At 51.1% G+C, this 27,793-nt stretch overlaps 8 protein-coding genes across 8 annotated transcripts; 4 read left to right on the forward strand and 4 right to left on the reverse strand.

Annotated features, from left to right (window-relative positions):
* Positions 1-1,154: 1,154 nt before the first annotated feature.
* On the forward strand, positions 1,155-6,586 carry BCR38DRAFT_465071 (uncharacterized protein; the record flags this gene model as incomplete). Its single annotated transcript, XM_040862687.1, has 6 exons — positions 1,155-2,379; positions 2,477-3,332; positions 3,385-4,653; positions 4,724-5,499; positions 5,650-6,334; positions 6,419-6,586. Exons 1-6 carry the CDS (start codon positions 1,610-1,612, stop codon positions 6,584-6,586), a joined length of 4,524 nt encoding a protein of 1,507 aa, XP_040717025.1. The 5' UTR covers positions 1,155-1,609.
* Positions 6,587-9,019: 2,433 nt separating this feature from the next.
* BCR38DRAFT_366276 (aldehyde dehydrogenase domain-containing protein) lies at positions 9,020-11,224 on the reverse strand. Its single transcript, XM_040857234.1, has 4 exons — positions 10,955-11,224; positions 10,783-10,884; positions 10,647-10,716; positions 9,020-10,583 (listed from the first exon to the last, which is right to left on the reverse strand). Exons 2-4 carry the CDS (start codon positions 10,819-10,821, stop codon positions 9,214-9,216), a joined length of 1,479 nt encoding a protein of 492 aa, XP_040717026.1. The 5' UTR covers positions 10,822-10,884; positions 10,955-11,224; the 3' UTR covers positions 9,020-9,213.
* A 468-nt stretch (positions 11,225-11,692) lies between these two features.
* On the reverse strand, positions 11,693-13,554 carry BCR38DRAFT_339766 (glucose-methanol-choline oxidoreductase-like protein; the record flags this gene model as incomplete). The annotated part of the gene is made up of 5 exons (XM_040855724.1): positions 11,693-11,795; positions 11,859-12,016; positions 12,064-12,995; positions 13,046-13,459; positions 13,521-13,554. 5 exons carry the CDS (start codon positions 13,552-13,554, stop codon positions 11,693-11,695), a joined length of 1,641 nt encoding a protein of 546 aa, XP_040717027.1.
* A 997-nt stretch (positions 13,555-14,551) lies between these two features.
* On the forward strand, positions 14,552-15,106 carry BCR38DRAFT_340328 (permease for cytosine/purines, uracil, thiamine, allantoin-domain-containing protein; the record flags this gene model as incomplete). The annotated part of the gene is made up of 2 exons (XM_040855779.1): positions 14,552-14,794; positions 14,867-15,106. Coding segments are annotated over 2 exons (483 nt in total), but the record flags the coding sequence as incomplete, so codon positions are not given.
* BCR38DRAFT_338998 (permease for cytosine/purines, uracil, thiamine, allantoin-domain-containing protein) lies at positions 15,098-16,303 on the forward strand (the record flags this gene model as incomplete). The annotated part of the gene is made up of 1 exon (XM_040855667.1): positions 15,098-16,303. The coding sequence occupies one exon, from the start codon at positions 15,098-15,100 to the stop codon at positions 16,301-16,303; it is 1,206 nt and encodes a 401-aa protein (XP_040717029.1).
* A 502-nt stretch (positions 16,304-16,805) lies between these two features.
* On the forward strand, positions 16,806-17,908 carry BCR38DRAFT_522932 (uncharacterized protein). Its single transcript, XM_040865245.1, has 3 exons — positions 16,806-17,204; positions 17,322-17,748; positions 17,800-17,908. Exons 1-3 carry the CDS (start codon positions 16,901-16,903, stop codon positions 17,837-17,839), a joined length of 771 nt encoding a protein of 256 aa, XP_040717030.1. The 5' UTR covers positions 16,806-16,900; the 3' UTR covers positions 17,840-17,908.
* A 266-nt stretch (positions 17,909-18,174) lies between these two features.
* On the reverse strand, positions 18,175-18,515 carry BCR38DRAFT_429145 (uncharacterized protein). The gene has a single exon (XM_040859945.1). It carries the CDS (start codon positions 18,430-18,432, stop codon positions 18,214-18,216), a length of 219 nt encoding a protein of 72 aa, XP_040717031.1. The 5' UTR covers positions 18,433-18,515; the 3' UTR covers positions 18,175-18,213.
* Positions 18,516-21,273: 2,758 nt separating this feature from the next.
* On the reverse strand, positions 21,274-23,649 carry BCR38DRAFT_483722 (fungal-specific transcription factor domain-containing protein; the record flags this gene model as incomplete). The annotated part of the gene is made up of 4 exons (XM_040863661.1): positions 21,274-21,743; positions 21,807-23,288; positions 23,350-23,404; positions 23,488-23,649. 4 exons carry the CDS (start codon positions 23,647-23,649, stop codon positions 21,274-21,276), a joined length of 2,169 nt encoding a protein of 722 aa, XP_040717032.1.
* Positions 23,650-27,793: the final 4,144 nt, after the last annotated feature.

A 27,793-nucleotide genomic window follows, 5' to 3' on the forward strand; every position in this document is an offset into this window, starting at 1 on the left:
AAGATTGGGTTTACCCTGATAACTGGATTCAAACCCTACACATTGTCACCTGGATTACATAAAGGTCTTGCGCTAATCAAGTAATCAGATTATAGGGTCCGGCGCATGCCAACCCGCCTTCAACACACTCCGTCTTATCGGAACCGGTTTGGTCATGAAATCTGTTTTCTTACATCGACCCCGTTGCATGCGGTTCCAAGCCGAAATCTAGGGTCAGAATCTGCTGCAGTACATGCCATATTCGTCCGATGGAGACTTGCTACTGGTGGAGCGGCTTCAAGACGTTTTATCAACCTCTTAGCGTCACTCCCGATCCGACCAATGACTTTGTTGCTCTGATGCCTAGGTAACTGCTTCGTACGCAACCTCCAGTCGTTTATACGCTGGCGGGATACAGGGACCTCTACTTCGACATATAATGGCGGCGAGTGCACTAGAATCTCAGGGTCATTAATTCCACAATAGTTCCGAGGTTGACCAGCGTCTCCCGTGGTTGCGCTTATATGCTTTAGTTTTGCCGTCCAATTCTGCGGAGGTGAGTGTGGTGTCCGTCATACTGATTACCTTGGTCGATTGAAAAATCCACGGCCCATAAAGATGACATCCATATGGAATAACTAAGTTGAGTTAATTTACTGCGACGTTTATTTTGTTATCTCCTTACCATATGGGCCAGGAGTCTGGAGTTGCTACTGCCAGAAGTCAGCAACCATCTCAACTGCATGACTGTCCAATTTCAATTTCGGCCACCTCTAGTGGACTGGGATGATGCCTGAGGAGCAGTATTCACCATGGGATCCCTTTTTAGGATGACATACCCAGCGTACCGATCTTCAATCGCTCTATCCCTAATTCTTTCAATTGGCTTCAATTCAGGGCTCAGCGGGTCACATCATTGATTCAGTGCAAGCCACCGCCTGTATCTGTTTCGCAGGATCGGGCAGTGCCAATTCCCCACCTTGCAAGCAATTCATAGGGTCAAGATCGGCAAACAACAACACTCCAGCAGTCCATACGAAATGTTTTGGCATATTTGGAATAGTACATATAGCCGTTGCCCGGAAAAGGTGCAAGTGCGTCCCATTTAGTTTGATGATCTACAATAGGCCTGCTTCGTGGCATGGCAAAGATTTTATCCACCGGAATTGGAGGGTGAAGGATTCAATTACTAGGATCAAGCACAATTCGGTTGCCTGGCATCCTAATATCTACTTACTCGCATTGGCACTCGTATGTACCCTTTGAGACTAGGGAGGCTCGCAATGTGATGCACTACAGGCGCGGGCGGGTATGGTTTTGTGATACTGTGGGTCGTTACGAGGTGAAATCAGGCACCAGCTTAATGTTTTGTAGCCGAGGGAATCCTCTGACATTTGGACTATTGGGCCAGATATCTCGCAGTTTGTGGACAAGTCATGTTCTCCCTTCGAAAGGAGGCAGTGAGCTGTGTGAAGCTTGGCAGGGGTTTCCAACATTACTTAAGTATCAAGTACCTTGAGTATATGGCAAAGTCCCTACGCTGCCACAATGGGCTATAACCACGCAACCCCCGTCTGAGTATCTGAATCGATATTGAACAACACGACTCAAAATTACAGAGGAGTTCGAGATGAGCTTCGAATTGTTCTTGCGCCAGACGTGGGCGCTGACCAAGAAGAACCTCATCATTATCGTGGTTCGTTGTTGGCTGTCGACGTCGATACGCGCCCTCATTCTGCCGATTCTTGTTCTCACATTACTCCTCGAGATCCCGAACTTGTCCAAAGACCCCAACAGATATGGAGTCGGTACGCCTGCTCCGGTTCAAAGCCTCGCAAGTTCTATGCATGGCTCCAAGAAGCTTGCCATTGTCGAATCGCCTGGACTGGGGCCCGACTTCCCTGAGGTGCTCAAGAGAATCACAGGTCCTCTTGATAGCAGCAAGGTGACACACCTTGATACCGAGGATCAGGTCCATGGCGGTTGTGTCGTGGACTTCTATGGTAACTCGCAATGCTACGCCGTTCTCATCTTCAACGACACGCCTCTCAGCGGCCGCATCAACGCTACCTGGAACTACACCATCAAGGCGGATCCGAGCCGCAGTAACGCGCCCTTCAATGTCTTCGACCGCAACAGCAATGTGCAGGGGTTCTATCTGCCCCTTCAGCTTGCCGTTGACAATGCCATCATCAACTCGACCGTCATCCCTGAAACCTATTCCTTCGCCTACGGAGACCAGGCAGAACACGACAGACAACAGAAGCGATCCTTCCAAGGCACCGCCATCTCTATATTTTCGTTTGTCTTCTTCGCCACCATGGCTCCAGTGGCCCATCATGTTGCCTGTGTAATGTCTTTGGAGCGGGAATCCGGCATAACCCAGCTCACGCATGCTATGTCAGGTGGTATATGTCAGACCTTATAACTACCAAAAATACTTCATTCTACAGCGAGTGGGGTCCCTCATCTTTTGACGGTCAATTTGGTCCAACAGTACATCCTGGGCACGTATTGCCAGTTATGTCATCACTTTTGACATCCTCTATCTGCCTCTGTGGATCATCCTGGGATCCGTCTTTTGGGCTCTACTTCTCACAACATCGTCGCCAGCAATCGCCATCTTCTGGCAAATCTTGACGGGTTGGGCTATCACCAGCGCCAGTGTGTTTTCTTCAGCATTTTTTAAGCGTTCCAACGCCGCTTCAATTGTGTTAACTGGCGTCTCTTTTCTCCTGGCCTGCCTCACTGCCTATCTGGAGAATGCGAAAGTCCAGCCTACTGTGGGCCAAGTTGCTAGTCTGGGTCTTCTCTTTCCCAGCATGAACTACGTATTCTTCTTCGACTTCATGGTCAAATCTGAACTGACTGAACGTCCTGCTAACTTAGCGAGTCCAATTCCGCCAACCGTTCTAAAGAAAGCGCTTGGCAGGAACCAGGGAACCAGCTGGGCCGGTGTATCAGGACCTTACTTCCTGTGGATTCTATTGGCATTTCAAATTGTGGGATATCCATTGCTCACTTTTCTGGTCGACAAATACCTCTACAGCAATAACCGGCGTCGAATAGTCTTCAACACCAGTTCCGAGGCTCAGAAGTCTCACGTGGCTATCAAGACCACAGAGCTTCGGAAAGACTACCTACCCTCGGCCTGGAAGCGGATCTTCTGTTGTGCGCGTAAGCCAGTGGTCAAAGCTGTCGATGGGCTCAGCCTGGTCAGTCAAAAGCGGCAGATCTTATGTCTCCTCGGCCCGAACGGTGCAGGCAAATCGACGTCGCTAGACATGGTAGCTGGCTTTCGGCCTGCCACCGGAGGCATGATAAATATCAACGCGTCTCCATCTGAGATGGGTGTCTGTCTGTCCCCAGAAGAATGTGCTGTGGGACAATTTGACGGTCTATGAGCACATTATCACTTGGAACCAGATCAAGGGCGGCGGTGACGATGCGGCGGCAGTAGAGAACCTGATCGAGAGATGCGATCTGACCTTGAAACGGAATAGTCTCGCCGGCACATTGAGCGGCGGGATGAAACGCAAAATACAGATGGCCTGTATGTTAGTGGGAGGCAGCACTGTTTGCCTCATGGACGAGGTGACTTCGGGGCTCGATCCTATATCTCGCCGAGTCATTTGGAACGTCATTCTGGGCGAAAGATCTCGGCGCACGATGGTTTTGACCACGCATTTCCTGGACGAGTGCGAGGTTCTTTCCGATCACATCATTATCATCTCACTTGGCAAGATGAAGTGTCAGGGTACTCCGGCCGAATTGAAGCAGAATTATGGCGGCAGCTACAGGGTTCACATACCCAAGTCGCATGATATGACTGGTGTCGATTACCCTGTCACAGACCACGGCGACAGCTTTACTGCTATTACCCCTGACTCCTCTTCCGCCGCGAAACTTCTTTCCTCGCTCGAAGACTCGAAAGACTCGGACATTTTTATCCCTGGGCCCACGGTCGAGGATGTTTTCTTGAAAGTTGTAAAGGAACCACATGCTCTCGACGACGACATGTCCGATTTGGACACGGTCCAAGGCCCCCCAAGCAAAGCCAGTACTACTAGCCCTAACGTTGCACCTACTCAGAGGGCCATCTTCTTCCGACAGGTAAAGGCATTGTTCATCAAGCGACTTCTTATCCTTAGAACGCAATGGTGGGTGTATCTCTTTGCTTTGGTTCTGCCCGTCGCCTTCTCTGGTGTCATTGGCGGTTTTCTTGACGACTATAAGCCTCTAGACTGCAAGGGAATTGTTGGCGAGCCAGACTACGTCACCTCTGTCTACATGTATAAAACCAAAGGCCTCGTTGCCGGGCCGCCCTCTGCAAATGACACGATCGTCAATACGGCGTTCGCTGCCTTGCCCGCCAGGTCCAGCCAGTACTTCAACTCCTACGGCAATACCACTCCGATTTTACAAGATAGTCACGAAAGCTTCTTGCAATATGTCAAAGATAATGTGCGGAATCTCACTTCTGGCGGCCTCTTCGTGGATAACGTGACGACGCCGCTCGTTGCCACTTACGAGGGCTATGGTGATGCGACCAACGGAATGGCACTGATGAATCTTGTCAACGTGGCACGGAGTGATGTCCCAATCCATCTCTCGTACGGCTTTATACGTTATTTGGCTTCTTACCAGTCTGGAAGCTCTTTATCATGGGTCATAGTAAGTGGGAACTGTTTTCCGCCTTGATGTCAAACATTAACCACCCTTCAGATCTTCTGTCTCCCTGCAGTCCTTGTACCCAGCATTCTTTGCGCTATATCCCACTTACGAGCGGCGGTCTCAGGTACGGGCACTTCAGTATTCCAATGGCGTTCGAGCGTTGCCGCTATGGTTTTCGCACCTACTATTCGACTCCATGTTCGTTTTAGTCATCAGCGTGCTCTGCACTGTCATGATTGCGCCAACAGGTCCATTCTGGGGCCTAGGGCATATGTGGCTAGTGTTCTTTCTGTACGGCATCGCTGCCACTCTGTTGGCTTACATCGTGTCTACGTTTTCGCGATCGCAATCAGCCGCTTTTATGTTTGCGATGCTCATCATGGGGGTCATGTACGTCGTGATACTTATGATCAGTATTATGGCGTCGATCCAAGGTGACCAGGTCGCGCAAGACGGAACGATTTTCGGTCTCGGTCTGATATTTCCCATTCAGAACGTGATGCGCGCTGCATCCCTGAATCTGAACCTGAACATTGTTCGGTGTCGAGAGGCGGAGGCGACCAACAATCCCGGTTCAATCTACACTTACGGCGGACCAATCCTGATTCTCATCATCCAGATAGTTGGCTTCTTCGGGCTAATCGTTTGGCTTGATAGCACGGCATTCGGTTTGTCCATGCCTAAAGCCTTTCAGCAGGACGAGGAGAAGAGCGCGAAGTCTGGCAGACCTGATGTCGACGCCGAAGCAACCCGTGTCGAGGCATCGAAAGACGACCTTTTGCGTGTCGTGCATGTGTCTAAAAGCTTTGGCCAGAGCACTGCAGTGAATGATGTTTCTCTCGGATTGTGATAAGGCGAGATCCTTGCCCTGCTGGGTCCCAATGGAGCCGGTACGTCCTCAGCCAAACTGACAACCCTCCGGGGATACGTACTTCGCTGACAAGGTTTGACAGGCAAAACCACCATCAACATGATCCGCGGCGAAATGCAGTCCAGCCGGGGCAGTATCTACCTGGAGGGCGTCGATGTCCAACAGAATCCTCGCCTCGCTCAGCGGCACCTGGGTGTCTGCCCACAATTCGATGCCCTAGATCTACTAACTGTTCGCGAGCATCTCACAATATACGCCCGCTGCAAGGGAATCTCGGACATAAAAGCGGACGTCGACTACATCATGTCCAAAGTCGGCATCTCAGCCCATCACAAGAAGCTCGCCGCCAAGCTCTCCGGCGGCAACAAGCGGAAGCTCTCCCTGGCCATCGCTCTGCTCGGAAACCCGCCCGTCTTGGTTCTCGACGAACCCAGCTCGGCGATGGACGCTGCATCTAAGCGGGTGCTGTGGAAGACACTCGAGGCTATTGCACCAGGTCGTAGCGTGCTCATCACTACGCATTCTATGGAAGAGGCAGATGCGCTCGCCACTAGGGCCGCTATCATCTCCAAGCGGCTCCTGGCTATCGGCACCACGCAGGAGCTGCGCAAGAGGCACAGTAATGAGTATCATGTCCATCTGATCCTCAAGTCTGCCCCGCTCTCCACTGCGGAAGAAATGCAGATGGTGGCATCCTGGGTCAGTAGCACGTTCCCCAACGTTCAATTTGAGGGCGAGAACCTTGGCGGTCAGGTCAGGTTTATCGTACAGGCTGACAGTCAAATTCCGTCCGAGTCCTCGGCACCAGAGGTCCGTGACGACGTGTCGCTCGTCTCACCTGTTTCTCCCGCTAGTGAAACGGGGGACGCGATCATGGCGGCAAGGCGGAGCAAGAGTTTCATCCGGTATCTGATTGAGACGTTGGAGGATCGGAAGGTCCATCTGCGGCTAGAGTGCTACTCTATTGGGGCCGCGACAATGGAGCGTGTGTTCCTCAGTGTCATCAAGGAGTGTGATGAGATTGAGGATGAGGATGAGAAGAAGTCGTGGTGGAGGTTTTGAAGGTGCGGCTTACGTAAGTGGGTGTAGACTGGTGTCTCATATTCTCGTGGCGTCGGATGTGTTCTTGATGGTTCATTAAAGATACCCTCTTAGTTAGTCGACTATAATACAATGAAGGACTGTTCGTGCGACTCGTTTACGCCATACGTTCGTAATGATATGTTAACATTTTACCGACAGCACACTCTTCTCCAGGGCAACCGCAGGAGATGCAACCGGATGCATATGTCATTATGTGATACGGGATCAGTAACGCAAAGCTGGTTATATTGCATTCAGACACACCATGCTCGCATCTTGGTTTGGTGTTAGTGAACTGTCAACGTGTACAAGGATGATCCTGGTGAGTCTGGTTGGCTCGGGAGGACAGGCGACATTACTGGATGACCTTCGCTGCGAAACTCCAAGTTCTATTCGCTAACTTTCTATCATAGATACCCAAACCCGTAAAAGAATAAAATAGACATAAAAGAGAAAAATAAAACGTAAAAATAACGTGTCTCGAGTTCCAATTCAATAATTGAATGATAGAGACAGGTCCGCACGGGGATCGAACCCGCAATCTCCTGATTCGTAGTCAGACGCCTTGCTAGAAAAGCTATTAGTAGGTTTTCAATGGAAGAAGGAAGTAGATTTGTGCGTACCCATTGGGCCAACGGACCGGTTTCCGTGAGAGATGTGACGGTAAAGTTATTATTTGATGCTTGGGATGGTCTAATGTGGGTTGCGGTGGGCCGGCCAGTCGTCCCCAGGCCTACTACGTGACTGAATTTGACTTCGTAAAGACACCGATAGATCTTGACGTGTGAATCTTGTGGCTGATTCTTCACTTAAAGCGTTGGAAATGGGTCAATGACGAACATGTTTAGGTGAGTCTGAGTAAAGTGATTTGCCACCAAGGGCCATGACCCCAATCCAACCCTATTGTCAACTGATCACATCTGGCCAATTATTATCAGGAATGGCACGGAGGGGATGCATGGCGGCATAGGGTTTATAGCATCCTCGCCAGGACCAAGTGATCAAGCAACGGAACGAACCAACTTCGGTAGCTGGGCTCACCCGCTGGAGTAGAAGGAAACCTCTTGGTTCTATGCAAAGACGTGCCATACTACCTAAGGCCGAGCCCTACCGAATCCATGCTTACTTCATTAAATCCACCGAAGCTCATTTGTCTAGACACTTACATCATGGACATTGACTAACACCAACCATTCATCGCTCGTTCTAAACTGACCGCTTAAGCGTATCTCTGCGTCCATTCCAGATTACAGGAAGCAATCCAGGATGCTTTAGAGTCACGAAACAATGCAAGCCCGGGGCCAGCAACAGGCATCTCTGAAACTGCTGGCATAGCGCTTGATGGTTATCTATTCCGACAGTCAAATACGTTACAATTTCTGACTGACGTAGATGATACTAATGCAATCCTGATGTTTCTTTCTGAACACTGTGGCACGTTCATGTTGTCATAGTGAAAAGGTGAGTAAATAGGCTTTCTCATGCGATCCTTACAAGATGATAATTCAGAGGTTTATGGAGGTGCTATGAGAAAGTGTTCAGACCATATGCATCAAGCTCGAGAGCTTTGATGCCAAGGGATATGACTCTCAGGGGCTACCTGACCTCTCTCATTGGATCTTGACATGTTGGTCGTTCTTCACATCAATGTGGTCAGCATTCCAGACGGCCTGGTTGTCTGAGTTCCTTTAGGCTTCTGCGCCAGGGGTAGTCAATGGAATCGTAACCCAACGTTGCCTACCATCCGAGTTGGGGTCCCCTGCCATCATCATCTCCAACCCAATGACGTTACCTTTGAGTCCTCTAGACCGGCAGTCTTTCGTCGAACTTGAAATCTTCCTCCAACTCAGTTCACCTTGCGTGCAGGACCTAAGTAAACGCTATAGGTGCGGTAACCACGAACCGCAGTTACTCGAAACCAAAGTGCAGTGTCAGGTTGAAATAGCTGATCACAGTCGTCTATGAAGTTGCGCTTTACTCCGTTTGAGGGTTGGATTGTGTTCAAATATCAGATCGATATTAGTCAAGTGATGCGAACCATTCTTAGTGAAACTATTCGGTTTCTCATCGTTTGCTATCAGTGCCGGAAATAAGGTAGAATTTCTAAAAGTCATGCTGGCTTCGCAGCTCACGTGTATGACGAGATCAAAGAAACCAGCCCCTGCACTGTCGTCAGCCAACAACACACAGCAAAGGAACCCCCGGCTCTTCAAGTCCCAACAGTCAACATCTTCTCCAGTGGGATTTGCGGCAGGAAAAGTCTCCGCAAGCTCTTCGGCAAATGCGAGACACTGGATGAATGGCGACACAGGCTTCTTATGCAGTTCACTTAACGCAGTTCTCGGCCTCGCGCGATGAATGAGGTTAATCCGGTGGCATTTCTTCATGGTGTATTGCTTTTTACCACATGCTGTACTAAAAAATGGACCATATGTGTTATCGGAGTGACGGCTCCGACAAGATGTAATTGAAACGGCCCAGGAGAACTGGGCATAGAAAGATGGCGTGCGGCCTAGAACAAAAAACACTGATATTTTCATTTGCACCCCAACAGAAACGTAGCCAACTGCCGTAGACAAGTGTCGTTTCTCAGATGGATGACTTCGTTATCGACCTAGGGTATTGTTCACACCCACCGCCTTCTCCACACCGTCAACCCGGATGTACACAGCTTTCTGCTCCAGCCAGTCATCCATGCTGTCAAGAAAACTCTCACGGCCGATACCACTCCCCTTATATCCACCAAAGGGCATATCCCACGCTCCCGTAGGGGAAGTGCAATTGACCCCCACCATCCCCGATTCTAAGCCCTTCGCAACCCTCAACGCCCGATTAATATCTGTCGTATAAACCGCAGCATACAGCCCAAACTCGGAATCATTCGCACATTTCAGGGCCTCCTGCTCCGTCTCGAAAGTGTTGATACATACCACGGGCCCAAAGATCTCCTCTTTCATGACCTTGGCGTCCTCGGGCTGCTGCAAGAATACCACGGGCCCCACGAATAAATCCCCATTCTCTTTTGGCATCGCCGCCCCTGTCGCCATCATCTGGCCCGTCTTCTTCCCCTCCTCCACATATCGCATAACCGTCTCGAACTGCGTTCTGTCAACCTGAGGCCCCGACATGGTCTCCATCAGCGCCGGGTCCCCCAACTTCCGCGCAGCCGCGAATCCGTTAAACGTCTGGATAAATTTCTCCGCGATCCCTTTCTGCACGTAGATGCGCGAGTTGGCCATGCAAGTCTGCCCGCTGTGCCACATAATGCTGTTCTGCGTCTCCTGGGCAGCACGCTCAAGATCCGCGTCGTCAAAGATGATGGCGGGCGACTTGCCGCCCAGCTCAAAGATCAGGTGCTTGAAATTTGAATCGGCCACCGCCTTCTGGATCGCACGCCCTGTCCGCACCGAGCCCGTGAAAGAGAGAGCGCGGATCTCCATGTGACTGCTTATGGCGGCGCCCGCGACATGGCCGTGGCCGTGGAGTACATTCACTACACCCGGGGGAAACCCGGCCTCGTTAAGCATCTTGGCGACCCGATCCGAGGTCAGCGGCGCCTTCTCGCTCGTCTTGATGAGCACGGTATTCCCCGCGGCGAGGGCGGGGGCCAGCTTCTTGCCGAAGAAGACGAGGGGTGCGTTCCAGGGGATGATAGCAGCGCATACCCCGTAGGGTTGACGCAACGACACGTTCATGAAGCCCGGGGTGTTGAGGCTTGATGTACCGACGGGATAGGCGGCCTCGGAGAAGTACCGAAATTGGCCGGCGGCGTAGTAGCCGTCGAAGTAGCTGCTGATCGGCCGGCCCAGAGATAAAGCGTCTAACTGGGCCAGCTCTGCGTCTGCGTCGGTAATCATCTGGGCAAGCTTGGCGAGGGATTTACCGCGCTGTTGGGGCGACATCGTGGACCAGGCTGGGAAGGCCGCTTTTGCGGCGGCGACGGCCTGGTCGACATCATCGACGGTTGCTTCAGAGACTGAAGACTCACCGTGTTAATAGGTCCGAGTACCCTGGTTGGGCCCTGGGAGGGAGGGCTTACCTTTGGCAACACATTCTCCCGAATAGGGAGAGAAGAGATCAAAGGTCTCGTCGTCACGCGAAGGCACGAACTAAGCAAACAAATGAGCGGGGGTTTCGGTCCGTCAGGTAGCATCCATTCAACATGGGTAACTCACCTTGCCGTTGATGAACTGCCTGACGTCAATAGGAGCCATGGCGACAGAGACCTCTTACCTTCTAGGGTCGTATATAGGACTAGGGTGAATTCGCAGAACGCGCTGTGTTGGTCAGCTTTGCAACTCTCCACTTAAGCTCGACTGAGGCCCAGCTCTCATTGCAACGGCATACCTTCAGACTGTAATAGGTCTTATGAAATGTGCTAAAGTTTCCTTGGTATAGTATCGAGTATCCCAAAGGTCAATTACTTGAGCCTCCACGAACTCAGCAGGGTCCCTCGTGTATGGTCCAATTTTCCGATGAAGCCACGAAATGTCTAGCGTCCAGATAGGAACAATTGGCTGCCCCGCCTTCACGGCGCTAAGTGATAGTCATATTTGTAGCAGTAGTGCTTCTACCACGCACGCCCGGTGACACGGGCATTTCTGGGACTGAAGGGGGGGGGGAGGGGGGGGGGTTTAGTTAGCTAGATAAGCAGAATAGCTCAATATCTTTCTGATTGCGGGGTGTCAAAACGTGAAGTTACGCTTGCAGGATCAGGAGACAAGCGAGCCGCCAACCAATTAAGAATCTCCGGCACGCATGATATGGTGTCATTTGACACGTTCTGAACCTAGCAACCACGAGATCCCGGGAGGATTGCGGCGCCGAAAACCGTGGTACTGGAAATTGAAATCAAATGAAAGCTGTTCCTCAGTTTCCAGCGCCCTGGTACTGGGAGAATTCAAATCCTGGTAGTGTACCGATTTACCCAAGGGGTCGGAATCCAATGAGACTTGCATACACGCGACAAGGAATTCTTCACCAACTTTGGTCTAGGCCTGTCATTTCGCCATTTTGGCCATTTACTAGTGGATTTATGTAGAAATCCGTTTATTGTCATTCCTTCGACTAGCGCATGTCCAGAATTCAGACACTGGCCTCTGCCTCGGCACGATCCAAACCGTGCTCTGCGACAAGCTTCTCTGCGGCGAGTTCCCCGACTACGTATGCCGTCGACTGGGGGTGATTGCTGCGATTTGTCAATCAGTATGGAACCAAAAGTCACTGCTCGAAACAAGTCTCAAAAACATACTTCAGTATGAAAGGGCAGACACTCATATCAGCAACCCGCAATTGTTTCAGCCCCATGACCTTGAACGAGGCATCGACACAAGCGTCCTCTGCGTCTTGACCCATTCGGACGGTCCCGCACATATGCCATGAACTGTATAGGTTGGATAAGAAGTATTCCTGTCATCGTCAGCTGTCGTCTTGTGAAATCCAATGCTCGACCTTACATACCCATATTGCTTTTCCGAATCATCGCGCGGCCGCCCCAAATTGCGCACAGTCTTCTGCTTCCAGACCGGGGCCTGCAAGTATCTCAACAACTCCCGCATGCTCTCGATTGCCGTCCGTCGGTCGAACGGATGGGTCAGCAACTTGGGGTCTATGATGGGTGCAGCTGCTGGGTCGGAGGACTTCAATGTGACTGTCCCCCTTGATTGCGGGTTCATCGCTATGCAAATGGCCGAGAAGATCTCCTCGTCGGTCTCTACTGGGGTGCCGTCGAAGAAGGGAGTATGCGTCGCCATCTCCCAATTCGGAATGTTTGGCTTTCGAAGATAGTTCTGCGTCGCGACCGGGAGCGCCTCGAATTCCTCCGATCCTAGGACCGCCGGGATCTGAAACCATCCCATCGGAGTTGGACTTTGTTTGAATGTCTTATCGTGCGTTTTCTTGATGACGATCCCGGCCGTCGAGAAACAGTGGTCCCGAAGGTTCTTACCAACTTGGGGCATATTATGCGCAGTGGTGATGCCGTGCTTTGACAGCTCATCTGAAGGCCCAATCCCGGAAAGGAGCAATATCTGCGGCGTATTGATGGCGCCGCCGGACAGAATGATTTCCTTTCTTGCGTTGAATTGACGACCGTCAGTCGTCTGCACACCAATGGCCGTCTGGCCTTCGATGATGACTTTGGCAACTTGAGCATGGGCTACAACGGTCAAGTTGGCGGGAGGGTTGGCGAGGTAAGCACTCGACGAAGAGACGCGAACGCCTTTGTAGAGGCTAACGGGCCCGATGCCTATACCGATAGGGCTGCCGTTGTTGACATCTTCATTGATCTTGTAACCGACTTCCTGAGCAGCCGCAAAGACGTCGTGTGTGGTTGGGAGCCAATCCTCCTGGTACGAGAGATCAACCGCCCCGCCGCCTGTTCCATGTTCTGTGCTCGAGTTAGCGGGCTGCCGTAAGTCGTCCCCAAATCCCTACAACCTTGATCTTTTGGTTTGATATACTGTTGAAACCCAGCTGGTACATCATTATGGAAGTTCTCGATTCTGCGAATGCATTGTTTGGCGTGATCCCAACCAAAGGTGTCATCGGCAACCATTCTGGCCCACTCATCGTAGTCTTCATCAGGGCCGACCGCCCACCCGCAAAAGTTAATGGCCGTGCTGCCGCCCAGCCCCTTTCCTCTGGAGTAGTCAAGTTCTCGGCCATGGCATTGCGGTTGCGTCTTGTATCCCCAGTTCAGAGGGGAGTCTTTCTGGAAGGCGAGCTCGAAGCGCGAAGCGCCCGTCACAGGCGCCGCGTCTTCGTTCAGTCCTCCAGCTTCGATCAGAACCACTGATGGCTTTGTCGAGGCTTCGGCCAGTCTTGATGCCACGACGCAGCCAGAGGCACCACCTTTCGTCGGGACTGGTTAGATGGCCCGAGTTCGGATATGGCGATGCAGAGGATTACGCACCTCCAACGACGATGAAATCATACTCATTTGCCATTCTAGGTCTCAGCAATCGACACTTGCGATTATTTACAGTGAAGATGGTCAAGGGCCGCTATGTATTGATGAGAATGCAATCGCAGACTCGAAGCCACAATACCATATAGCGGGTTGGCTTGCTAATAACCCCAATTAGAGCATATCACGTCAAGGGACTTTCGCCATTGGATTTGGCGTCGCCGAAGCGGGCGGGCACAAACCATCCTTGCACTATCTCACACCCCCAACTGTTAGCAAAGGCGCATCCCTTCTAGAAGCTCTTTGGTTGCAATGGTGGTGATGCACAGCTAGCGCATCGGGAGGGCCGTCCCGACGACTGCAAGCCATGGTGGCCGATCGCTTACAAGGGCTATCCCGGCTGCTGAAGAATGCCGGCAGCGGCCCAATGACAGGGATTATTACCTGTAGCTCGATTCTCTCAACCAGACTGGCTCTCCTGGACTGCACCTGAGAGGCACAACAGCTCGGAAAAGAGGAATGGTGGGGTTTCATCGGCGCTGTCGCGGCTGTACTTTCTTTTGAAACAGCTCTGCAATCAGGACAGATCATTTCGGCCGGGCCCGCTACCCATGCGTCGATTGTCCGCTCCTTACAGAAGCTAATGCATGTTGATTCCAGGGGCGAAGGAAGCTCTGACGGCAGCCACCGCTTATCATGAACTCGATGTTGTGCAGAAACCGAGGCCATTCATGAGCCAGGGCACAGCGCTATCGAAGACTTGCCCCGCCAGTCTCAAAACCATGGCTAGCACGTCCTGCAGCTATCCTGCAGATACACCATGCCATCCCGGCGTTATAATAATGTCCGGTCAGATGTTCATCGTACTGCTTGCACTTCACTACAGGCACGGTCATATCTCCAACTGAGCACTCAGTGATCCGTGATGAAGTGGCTAGATGGCGCAAGTTTTCATCTCACGGAGGAGAACGGGTTTCCTGGCTCGTCGTCGCGTTCATCTTCCCCTCCCTTGTAGCGTCCAGCGGTAGTTGTTCATCATGGGACTTTCGAGGCTCGTCAAGAAGCTCGAGGTCAAACCTACCGATGACGAGTACGAGTCCATCGAAACCAGTCGATGGGGTAACAAAGATGTCTACCCCATACCCCACGACAAGCGAACCTACGGCTGGTTGTCCTTCTATGCGTACTGGGGAACATGTGGTATTTCCCTGTCGTCTTGGACGATTGGAAGCAGTTTGATAGGCATTGGACTTACAGCAGGTCAGGCCTGTGGGGTTGTCGTATGTCCGCAACATTTTCATTGTGATTAGGGGCGTATTCCTCTTTCGCGGAACTGACGTTTAGACATCTAGGTAATCGGTTGCGTGCTTGCATCTATCAGCGCCTATCTGAATGGGGCACCCGGCGCACTGCATCATCTTGGATATGGTAGTCTCGCTAGAGCGGCCTTCGGTCTCTGGGGTTCGTGCTTTGTCGTCATGTTGAACGTCTTTCAAAGCTTCATCTTCTACGGTACCCAGATGTATTTCGGCGGCATGGCGTTCGTCCTGATCCTCAACTCCATCTTTCCGTCATTCCTGGCCATGGCAAACACGCTCCCCGAAAGCGCCGGCATCACCACCCCGCAGCTGATTGGGTTCGTGCTCTTCATCATTCTGTACTTCCCCATCATCTACTTCGTCCCGCCGCACCAAGTGCAGAAGTTCCTGGTCGCGAACCTGGTGGTGTCTAGTGCCACGTTGCTGGGAATCATGGGCTGGGCGGTCCACGCCAATGGAGGGGCAGGCGATCTGGTGTCACCCGCCGTCGAAGTTCCTCGTTCACAGGTCGGGTTCCTGATGGTCCAGGGCATTACCTCGATAGCAGGGACCTATACAGGCGGCTCAGACCGTGTTTCGGACTGGACGCGATACGCCAAACACCGACACGCGCCTACGCTAGCACAGCTCACGGCGCTCCCTCTCACCGTGACCCTGGTCGCGCTCATCGGCATCATCACCACCTCGGCGACGGCCCAGATGTTTGGCGAAGTCCAATGGAACCCGATGATCATGCTGCAGATTGTGCAAGCGCGGTACTACACGGCCGCTTGCCGCGCAGGGACGTGCCTTGCCGGCCTAGGACTTTTGTCCGTCACGGTCTTCATCAACTACACCCAGAATTGTGTAAGCTCGGGCATGGACGTGGCAATGCTCATTCCGCGGTTCGTCTCACGGAGAAGGGGATCCATCATATTCTCCATTCTGGGCGTGCTGGCCAACCCCTGGCGATTCCTTACCCAGGCCACTACCTTCATCACTGTGCTTAGCTCCTTTGGCGTATTTATGTCGCCTGCGGCATCGATTCTCCTCGTGGACTTTTGGTTGGTGCGCAAGACGAAATGGAACATTCCCGATCTGTATAGTCCGGATGGGATTTACTGGTTCTGGAACGGTCTCAACTGGCGGGCGTTCATTGCATATTTCCTCGGCATGGCTTGGGCACTCCCGGGATTTATTATGGCTGTGGGAGGACCGACTGTGGGCGACGGGTGGCACCACTTGTACCAGGTCTCCTTCTTCTTTGGGTATGCTGTGTCAGGAGGGTTGTTCTATCTACTCAACTTGTTCTTTCCACCCCCTAGGCTTGGTGAGCAGGTTGATTTTAAGCTGGTAGATGGGCTGGTTGTCATCGACCATGAGCGTGTCGCAGTTCTAGCGAGCCCGCATAGCTCTGACGACCCGAGGGTTGAGAAGCGGGCCGAGTCGGCGGATCAGGCGGTCTATATCAAAGGGTTGCGGTGTCTTTGACTCACATTGATGCCAACGTCCCAGTTTCGGGGTTCTTCATTCATTGACCATGAACTTGGCATCGGATGAACTCGTAATCCCGTACAGCTATCAAATAAACAAAATTTGGCAGTAAATAGGTATGGTCGAATGACGAGAAACTCGAACTCGGAAGATCGTGAGTGAGCTCTATCAGTTGTTACACGGTGTGTAACCTCAAGTATCCGCCCCACTGTAGTCACATTCTACAACATGACGACTGTTCACGGGGTATTAGTGAATACATGTTTCGAAGTACTCAAATTGGAACCTAATATACATAGACATGCTAAAGTGGTGTAAATGCGCTTCCTCTAAAGCCCAATGTGGCTGTAGGGCTGACTCGTGTTTGGCTATCTGTCCATGACGTCCTCGACTCCCTGGCCGCATCACCAAGCGCTGCGCAACAAAGCGCTATGGACTTGACATCACCACTATAACAACAACGTACATAATATATGGAAGACAATGCTCGCAAAATACTCCAATCCTTTTAACAACTTCGCAACTTCCATGGTATCTCAATCAGTATAATTCAATTTAAATCCTACGAAACATTGCTAGATCGCACTCATCATAATGGGCATCTCTCTCTCCACCGCGCGCTACCTAGCGCCACTCTCCTTCGCCGTCGACTTCGCCGCGCAGCAATATGGCATACTGAGTACCCCAAGCATGAAGGACGTCCACGACGCGAACCTTTCGTACTTCTCGCCGCAGCCCTACTTCATCGCCGGGTTTTTCTTCCCCCAGCAGATCTTCCAAGTCGTCTGGCTCTGGCGGCTGTGGAAGGCTAAGCCCGAAGACCTGAGGACCGATCGGTCGGTCGCGGAGATGGTGGATTTTGCGCCTTACTACGCCGTGGGGAATTTCTGCATTGCTAGTAAGAATTGAATTGATTATTAATTGTTCATGTGTTGATTGATTTGGGGGAAGAAGCAAGGAGCGCAAATGAGAGCGATCGAGTATGAGTGAGTGGCTGTGCTAATACTAGTGACAGCGTGGATGATATTCTGGAATCAGTCCGATCTGAAGACATCCAACATCTTCGTCGTCATCAACTCGTTGGCGCAGCTGTACTACATTTTTGGACGGCTGCAGCCCATGAATACAAAGTCATGGAACTCTATTCTGACGAACATTGTGTCCAAAACATTCGCCGGCATTGGGGTGTTAGATCTCTTGCATAACGGCTCTGTGGCGTATGCTGTTGGCCAACCGCCAAGCACAATGGTCAAAGTCCTCACTGGCCTGGGGTTCGGCGCGCTGGCCTCGGCAAGCGATTGGATTTTTGGCGGCTGTTTGGTTTACGATCTAGTCGCCTTGATGGTTGGGCAGCGGGCGTATGGAAACACCAGCTGGAGCAATCTTCTTGGTGCCTATGCTGCAGGTGCGGCTGCTATTGTCACCGCGAAGAACCTGGCCAGGTAGGAGATCTATTTCAACTTCTATCCATTGGCGATGCTGATCCAGTTTAGGTCGCCATATGTGAAGGATACCGAATATCAACCGCTGTGAAACATGAAACAATATATATTGGACCCCGTGATTTATATAGATGACTCCTGAATTTTTTTTTAAAAAAAGTAGCCAATCAAATCAACCTCGTTTTAAACATCCTTTATGCGCCTTTGACTCGGTACAACCTGCGCATTACAACTCGGGCCCGTATGCAACAACGCACTTCGGCCGTCTAGGAAGTTCCCAGGAAGAAATAGAACGTCCGTCCGTATGATTTCACCCTCGTAGCCCATTGACATGGAGAAGTCCCCTTTTCCATAAATTCATTATCCTTCTTGGGAAGTGCTTCAGGAAATATTCATCATGTGAGTGCATGACAAGAACATGTTCATGTGCATCTACCTGTTGGAATTTCTTAATCGACCCGATTATCAACGAAATATTGTGGTGAACCTGTGGAGCATTCGCTGGCTTTTCAGGCAGGTAAAATGGCTGTTGTCTGCCATTCCTAATATTATGCTCGACGTATCTCTTCGACCGACCGATTTTAGCACCGTTGTGGTAAAGGGATGAGGTGTGCTTGTGTCGGGCAACGGGTGCCAAGTGTGAGGCCGTAGCTCACCACCACGGTATACAGCATCACTGCCCATATGTATAAAATTGTCCGGGCTGCTAGTGACACGGGCGAAACCACATCTATGACCGATGGCATGGCCTGGCGCATCTAGGAAATAGAACGAGTCATTGCCAAAGTAGTCGGTGGCATTAAACATGGGGCAAAAGATTTAAATACCCTGCACAAACCATGTAAAGATCTATTTACCCTGCAATTTTTCTGCCGCTTTTCTCTCCACATTTCCGCCATGCTTTCTGACTTCATGCCTCTGGAATTAGCATACGACTACTATTCCTCAGCTCAACATGACGTCGCTACCCCTATTATCTATTCCTATTGATGGACAAGAGTTCCTTGACCTTGATACTCTATCGCTTGCCCTCGACAACTGGGCTGTAAAGGAGAAATTCTCTTATCGGGTTGAGCGGCGAGATAAGACCCGTGGCTCCTGGGTGTGTGCCTCTGCGTTAAGCGGCTGTTTATGGCGCTGCCGAGCAACCTATTCTTCCCCTAGTGAGGATATCTGGCAGATTCATATTCTAGCTACAGGGGCGTGGTGCTGTCATCATATTAAGGAGAATTTCACGGGAAAGTTTGGGAGAGGGCTTGCCTCTTTATTTTGGACTATCGCCCGAGCACCAACTCTAGCCCAATACGAGGCAGCTTTAGAGAAGCTTCGACAACAAAAGCCCGAAGCTGCGGCATATCTAGAGGCGGCAAACCCTTCGCTTTGGGCCGAGGCGCTATTCTCTGGGCGTCGATATGGCCACGACACAAGTAATATCGTCGAGTCGCAAAACGGAGTATTAAAGCTTGATCGGGAACTTCCAATTATTGCTCTCCTCGACTCAATATGGCACCGGGTTATGGAGAAGAGGGCAGCTCGGCTTCAATCTGCTTTACGGTTGATAGAGGCAGGGAAGACAGCTACCCCATTCGTTGAAGGGAAATTACGAGAAGGGAGGCAATGGGCGTCTAGTAATCGTGCTCAGTTTTCGTCACCAACGGAAGCAAGAGTAGTACAGCCCGACGGCCTTATTTGCATTGTAAATTTGACAGCAGGGACATGTTCATGCCGTCGGTATCAAAGGAATGGAATCCCTTGCGGGCGTGCCATTACCATAGTACTAGCAGGAGGGGACGGTATAACCCCTTATCTACCAGAATCTCTCTCTCCGACAGTTTGGGCTGCCACGTATAGTAGCCCGATGCCAGCTATCAACGTCTCTGAGCTCAAGCTCAAGCCAGAGGACCCTTGTAACCCTCCAATTACTAGAGTACCTCGAGGACGCCCTGTCAAAGAGAGGATTCGAAAGGGGGATTCTCGCCGCCCTCCACAGAGCTCACAATCGCGATGCTCTAGTTGTGGTGAGACTGGACATAATATGAGAAGGTGCCGACGCCCCCATGGATAGCTTGATAGGCCTGATCGGTGGGTCTGGTGGATTGGGAAGGCGGTGGGAGGTCTGGGAAATTGCAGGGTAAATAGATCTTTACAGGGCTTGTGCAGGGTATTTAAATCTTTTGCCCTTAAACCTGTCGATCTTCAACCCAGTCTCCGTAAAGTCCAATTCTCTCACTTCCCTGGCTCAAAAACCAGACTTGAGAAACGTTGCATGTGGGACTGACGAATATCCCCGGGAACATGGAGGTTTTGGTCCCCGGCCCCACGATTAAAGCCCGTACTCGGCGCGAACGTCAACGGATCCCCAATATGATCAAAGTGCCAATGTGACCAGACCACCGCCTCGATCAACTTGGTTTCTGCGCGGCCCTCGCAACAAATCTCTCTCACTTATTTTGGGACCTTTATCGAGTAGCCCCTGCGCTCGAAGCGTGGTGTGTGTGTGTGTGTGTGTGAGGAAAGTTGCACCATTCCTTCTGTGATTCCCAGGTCAAACACCAGCGAACGATCGAGCTTGTGGTGTTCAATTTGGGAAGAGCCGACATTTTCAGGACTATGAAGTCAATGGGTTTTGTATGATACGTCTAGAGTTGTTGCCTTTGTTGAAAACCTGTGTGCAACGCTTGGTCGTAAAGCAGTCGCGGAATGGGCATTGCCAACCATTCGATACCGACGCCCATCATGTTACATTACATTATTGCTATCCGTCAACAGTCGTTGTCCCAATCAGTGGATCTTCCGGCGAATACGAGTGTCTACTTCTGTTGGCGGACGACTCCAGATAAGGCGCACCCCTAGTGGATTCCCCCATCTCAACTTCCATCCTGGTGTTGTGCTGGTTGGTGCCTTGTGACTCTGCACAGTGTCGAGCATGTACATGGCGTGCTTCTTTACGAAGCGCCGCGATTTCGATGGAGATTCCCGTGTTATACCAGGGCTTACTTAATGTGGGAACTTCTTTGGTCGACTCGGGAAATGCATACATAGCGCGCATATGTCGGATGCACAGCTCCGAAATAGGCAGACGGCCTGCAGGCGACATGTGATGAAATCTGCCTGAAGCATCCGCGTTGAAAGTGCGATTTTCTTCGCAAGCATGAAGCAACCAATACTTCCGACGACGATTGCTCGGTTTGTATGAACTTGGGCAAGGTAAGGAAAAAGCCATCTATGTAACTTCCAGACCATACTCACTCGGCTTAATGTTTCATGGTGTCGCAAACGGTCACACATCTTCGACTGGCGGAAGACGAAAGGCGGAGGCTGATATTTTGATCGCGCAGACATCGACGTATCTCTCGTTCTACGAGACACGTGGCGTTGGTTTCATTCGCAAGCGTGTTCCGCAGAAATGACCGAAGGAAATGGTATCAGATTCCTGCTAGCAGGTAGTGACTCAGCTATAGTGGAGGTGAATATCTCTGGAACAAAATGCAATATTCCCCGAATAGATCCTTGGGAAATCGTTAATCATTGGTAAGCCCCACTCATGGAATCCATTCCATCGGGAACTTGTGGCATTCCTGGCCACAACTGATACTGACCCATGTCCGCCGCCTGTTGTATGTTCGTCCCCATGATAGATGGCGCCGTGGGATCCATTACGAGGTCGAATGGTGGGGTCGATGCTACATTGCCGGTCATTTGCCCCAACATGTAGGAAAAGTCCGCGCCCATCCCTTGACCCCAGTGTCCCGACAGATTTGCGAAGCTTTCTTGAACAGGAGGCTCCAGGCTTACGGGGTTTCGGGGTTCGTGTTTCCCTTGGGCAATAAGATCAAGGATGGTTCTTTTGATGCGTTCAAATACATCTCGGTACTTGCGCGCCGATGGGTAGCGCTCAGTAACGATATACAACAACAGTTGACAGTCTGTGAGTGAATTTTCGACACTCAGGTAGTGGGGGGGCGCTAGCCACGCGCAGTATATCAAGGTCAAGCCTGTGTGGCACATCAGCGGTTGATTCACGTTCACGGAGAGAGGTCAGAACGGTCAAGTCTTACCAGCCAGGAAAACCGACTGAATACTCAATGCTGAAAACCCAACAGGGAAGACTTGATGCAGACTTCGGTAGTCAGTGATGATGCCGGAACAGGCATCGGCACAGAGCCTCAAGTATTGCATGTTAATAGGGTTTTCGTCAAGTTGCGGATAAAGGAGGAACCGAACACAGCGGTGGTAGTGAATGGTGTAAAATTCGAGACCATCGTATGCCGTGTTCGGTTTGTGAACAAAGTTGCGGGCTTCGAGAGGTATGGCATTTTTCCAGTTGTCGAGTCGATCCAGGAATGCGTTCACGATAACATCAGGAATTTTGCTCGGTTGATCCACTCGATAAACCACATGCTGGATTTCGGACTCGATCCTCTTAAGTCTCAGTCGATGAATGAACGAGGTCAATGAGTTTGACGGGGTCGTTGGAATGTTCATTACGTGTGATGATGCTTGGCGGACATATTCGTCGCTATTCGTATCCTCACTGATGTCCAACGGCAAGTCTGTGTCGATGTCGTGATCAGAAATACCTGGCGGTCTCCCAATAGCGATGGATATGTCACGATCCAAAAAGTACGCTGTCCAAAAACGCCGCTTGCTCATTTCGCCTTGAACACTCGGCATTTGTCGTCTCGTTCGGCGGTGTAGGCCCAATTCTATGCACAAACGCATGGCGGATCCGACATATGTCCAGGCACCTGGATCGCGAGGAGCTCTCGTGCAATACAGAGCCATCAGTAAAAGATAGTCGACCGTCCGCGAATCCCGCAGCGGAAGTATATCATCCATGAATTGAAACGCAACATCGTAATGCTGGTCACTAAAGAAGTGTCCCATTTCACCAGCAGATTCGAGCCATCGGCCAGCGACAGCGTAGACCAGATGGAGAATGCCTTGATCATAGGGATCTGTTAGATTATCACGGTTATTATGAAGCTCGAGCACATGGGCGGAGTGCAAAACGGGATAACGCGTTGCGATATGTCTGAACCAACCCTCGAGGAGTCTGTTGGCGACACTTGGGGTCATGAAGGGTGCGCCGAGCACTTCGCCCATTCCAGTCGAGTATACCGATTTGGGAGCTGGATCATCCTCGTCGCGTGTGGGGTCGTCGCTCGTGATGAGGCGCCGGCCCCTTTGGCTATGAACCATGGAGCTCAGGACTCGCCCGATGGTGATATTCGATGAAGCACCGACGTAGTGGCCAGAAGCAGAAAGGGAGAGGTCTCGAACGGCAAGAAGGATGTCATTGCCGTCATCTTCAGCGTCTTGGCAAGCTTGAAGGGAACTTAGACTAGGCGGAGTGGTGGAGATGGTCTGCTGTGAGGATGATGAGGATAAAGCGGCTATGCTACCTCTCAGATGATCATTGCCAGAGCCCAGGTGACCCAGAGAGGCGAGCACCGACTCGAGCTCGGCAACTCGTTGCTCGAGAGCCTTGATGTATAACTTCTTTTCGCCCGCAGCGGGTACGAGAGGGACGATATATACTTTTATCAACGGTGTTAGGTGGCTAGGGGCAAGAGGGGACAGGGTGAGGTGCCTACTCACCACATTTCAGGGACAGTCTAGCACAAGACTGACAGCTCGGACGCTGACCATCGCACTATTTCTTGCGTCAGCGAGATGGAGCAGCATTGAGATCCCAAGGCGTCGGCAAGGTCTACTTTGGCCTAGGGATGGTCATACCTTCTGCTTCCTCGTCTTGCATCTCTGACAAGCTAGTGCAACACGATCACGTTTCCCGGCTTTGCGCTGCGCCGTCGTCGGCTGTTCCGGGACGGGCTGGTTCGGCAATATGGCTGGTCCCGCGACGTCAATCGTCTCCGGTGAAGACCCGATGCCTTCCATGTTGCGAGTCATGAAGAACGGGGGTTTGACGGAGCGGCTGCGCCGAGTGGCAGGGATGATATACGGTTCTGCTTGCCGACTTTGATGTGGTCGATGCTGTGAAACCAGACGTTCGGATCGGGTACGACCCCGCGGATCCGCGCCGATAGCTAATGAGGTTAGAACAATCACACCGGCCTGAGTCTGATTGCAGCAGAATTCGATAAGCCTCGTGTTAGGACCACGGCTCACAGGTCACACGATGATTCGATTATCCCATCAGGTCTGGCTATAGCCGGTGCGGGTCTGCCGAAGCTGCCAAAGTCGTGATCCTCGTGGACGAGCCGTCGCTAGGCGGCATGGAACAGTCTGGAGGGATCGGATTTGCCGCGCCGCTTTCGCTCCACCAAGCGCGTATGATTACCTACAAGTTTTCTTTGCCGCTCTTTTTCGCACGGCGGGACCATCTAATAATGGTTCGCCAGCCAGCGTGGGAAGGGTGTATTACGCCCTTCGATTGGTTCTTGGGGCAAATGCCGCCGGAGCTCGTAGAAATTCCGTTCAGATTTCAAGTCGGTATCCGGAAATAAGAATGTGCCAACAAATGCCGGCAAATGGACAATTGACCCTGCACGCGTTTGCTTCTCCTGGTATTGTGAAAAATATCGTCGTCCAAGATTGGAAGCATGCGATTTGATAGACATGAGCGAGAGGAGACGTGAGCAAAAAGGTGACCTGGCAGTGCCAAGCCCGTTTGAGACTGGCATACGAGGTTCTCTGCCTCCAATTGGGTCGTGAGCGTCGCACTTCCTAGACCGACCGATCTCCTCACCTTACACGGAACACCTAGGGGCCGTTGTAGCAATTTGAACACCACCATAATATCAACATCATTCTTGGTTGCAAGAATGCATCAAGCAGATACGGTATGAAAGGCTTGCATTCGCTCCATACCACCACATCAGTACGGGGTAGTTGACTGACTTGACGGGACTTAAAGATGCTGTGCAACTGCAATTTGTCGATCTAAATAAAATCCGACGCCGACATTGTGGTCAATCAATCAAAGCACTACCCGTGCCACATCCCGCTTATTTCGGACTCGCTTGAGCTCATCAACATAAGTGGTGCTTACCACCAAATGGGCCAATTTTTTGATGGATTTCAACCATCAATTAGAACCTACGTAATCACCGCTAACCAAGGCCTATCTCGAAGACATCGGTAAGCTTTAATCGGCCTACTAATCGACGTCTTCTAGCTTCTTTCGCGGTATTAAAACAGGACTTTTTAGCTGCTCTGCATAGTCCTTTGTAATGTTTATTAAGAACTCTCTAACCAGCACCACGACCTTCGTCTAATCAGACCAGCAGGTGGGATCTGTTGGGGCTGGAGCCATCTTTTCAGTGTGTTATGTGGTGGGTATATCATACTTGTAAGGGTCAAGGGTAATGTCGATGCAATTAGCCTAGCCTACTCTACGAGTACTATCCATCTATGAAGAGAAAAACATTAGACACATTCAGTGTGGTGAACCCTTCTCCCTTTTATCCTTCTGTCCTCCCGTCTCGTCGTTTCAGGAATCTTCGAGGAGTGAAACTTACTCAGAGATTTCCGTGGGTCCAAGTGCTGTAGGAGTGAAGCTTATTCAGAGCTTTCCGTGGGTCCAAGTGCTGTCGGAGTGAAGCTTATTCAGATATTTCCGTTGGTCTTTCTGGCCGAAGGCGTCGCAGAGGCCACATACCGGTCATAGACCGTGACAAACTGACCGCCTGAACCCGTTTCAATATCTTCGATAATGATGAGGAACTCTAGCTTAGATATATTAGTACATCTATCCCGTAATAACTGATCGAGATTCTTCGTATACTAGTACTTATATAGCTGAAAAACAACCATACCCAGTAGCTGTAAGATATAAGTAAGGTAGGGGTTAAGCCGAAGGGTAGAATGTCGTGATATTACAGTACTAGATAAACTGCTTCGCATAGTAGCTACTGTAGCCGTCCAATCTTAATAGTCGCTTTCGACCTTTCTACGTTTTCTGTAACGGGTATATCACACGTCTTACAATAATAGTCAGATAGTGCAAAGAGCGTCTATGATGCGCCAACGTTATGGGTGCGTACAGTGCAAGACTAATTCTTGAGGAATCTAGGTTAGGTGGGAGCGTCTCGGGTGGTTCCAGAGTTCAGCCGGATCGGAGGCGAAACCGTGCCGACTTAGCTTGTCAGCTGAGACCAGCCCGCCATGCCAGTCTTGCAATATACGCACCCATAACACTGGCGTATTACAGAGGCTCTTTGCACAACCTGACTATTATCGTGAGACGTGTGGTGTCCCCGTTGCAATTCCCTTTTCCCGGAGGACTCTCTTGTTACGAACCGTTGGCCCTGAACCAACATTACAGGCCCGTCGGCAGGCCAGGTGGATACAGACGCTAGGATTACGGGACCCCGCATCGGAGGAAGGAAAGGACCGATAGGTCACGTGACCTACAGGGGTGGATATGTTGGTTGTCCAACATATCCAAGTGGGGATCAGTGAAGGAGAGATGGGTATATTGTCAGGGTACGGCTAGGCCGAAGGCAATAGTACAGAGTGATGGGGAGTAACGGGCGTCCCTCCTACGTAGCACCGGGTGGTCACTGGCGGTCTCAGGTAGGGGTGCCCACGGTGATGCATTGATCTCTGCTCCTTCCCTATCCTACTTCGAGATGGTCCTTATATAGATAGCTAGGCCGCCGCTTGGACCCGGCATAACAGCAGGGTCGGCGATGCCAAGGATCTTGACTCTCGTCATCCCAAAGCTTCACATAGATTGTAATCATGACTCGGGAGTCTTTTGTCCGAAACACCCCTCCGGCGCCCCACCGGTGTCTTGCGTTCAGTGTCCTGACACCCACTGGTGTCAGATAGGGCACCTGGTTCCTAGGTTCAGAAATAATATGGCACTAGAGAAGACTATTGTCACTTGAAGTTCAGAAGGCGAAAGGAACCCCTCTTCTCAAAAGTAACACCAAAGTTACCGACATGTTCTAAAGCATCTATAAAAGGCAGAGCAACGAGAGTTCGCGAGAACAGAAGTGTCAGAGCCACAAGTGTCATCCGAGGCGGGCCGGCTTCCACCAGGAAGGAAGTCGTTTGTGGCGAATGAGGAGCCGGGAGGCCGTTTGTGGCGGCTAGAGAGCCGCTTGTGGCGAATGAGAGCTGTTGAAGCCGTTTGCAGCGGATAGGGAATCGCTTGGTTGCAGATAAAGAGCCGCTATCCAAGATGTTGGCCGAAGTCGAAGGAACACAGACATGCGGAAGCAAACATCCAGAATCCAACAGAGAACCTCGGCTGGCTATAAGTAAGGAGTCGAGACGGAGGAAGATAGAGAGGGGAGAGATGAATGAACTACTGTGGACACCCCTACCTGCCATCACCAAGTGACCACCAGTGAACACCAGGTGACCACCAGGGGGACACGCCTATTTCTCCCCTTCACTCTGTACTATCGCCTTCGGTCCAGGCCGTACCCTGACAAGAAGACAGACAGACAAGAACACACCTCATTTATATACAATCTTACGCACTGCTGACTACTCGATTGGACACACGTGATATTCGACAACTGGTGCCTATGGCATTCTGTTCTCTGACATATATAAGGGACAGGACTCCCAGGCATTTCATAGATAGACAGTCTCTACTTCAGTGATCAATCTAAGCATCAATCTAACCCATTGGTGAGGCAAACTGCCTTAACGACTCTACTCCCGATTACCCTACTTGAATACTTCAGTTACCCAAAGCACTCTACTCCATACGTCAAACCCCGATGTTATTGCTTGAGGACTCCGCAGTAGGACTTACTTACTAGCACAAACCCTTACAGACTCTTTAGTGGTTTACGTAGCTAGACTATTAGAGGTTTCGTTACATCTCTTAAGCCGCGTAAAATTCTCTCACATAGTATCGAGGTTTTCAACAGTCTAGCGGTCTAAATAGAGCTTCCGCTAGGAAGCGTGTAGTCAGTCTAGTTTATTCCGACTATTAGTAGTAGCTAATCTAGTAGAACCCTTACCGTCTCACGTAATATCGTATTTACAGCGTTAGTAACAAAATCTACGCGAATCGTAGGATTAATCCTTTTAAGGCGGTCGATGTGAAGGTCAACCC

The sequence above is a fragment of the Pseudomassariella vexata genome (assembly GCF_002105095.1).
Source record: "Pseudomassariella vexata strain CBS 129021 chromosome Unknown BCR38scaffold_5, whole genome shotgun sequence".
NCBI classification, from domain to species: domain Eukaryota; kingdom Fungi; phylum Ascomycota; class Sordariomycetes; order Amphisphaeriales; family Pseudomassariaceae; genus Pseudomassariella; species Pseudomassariella vexata.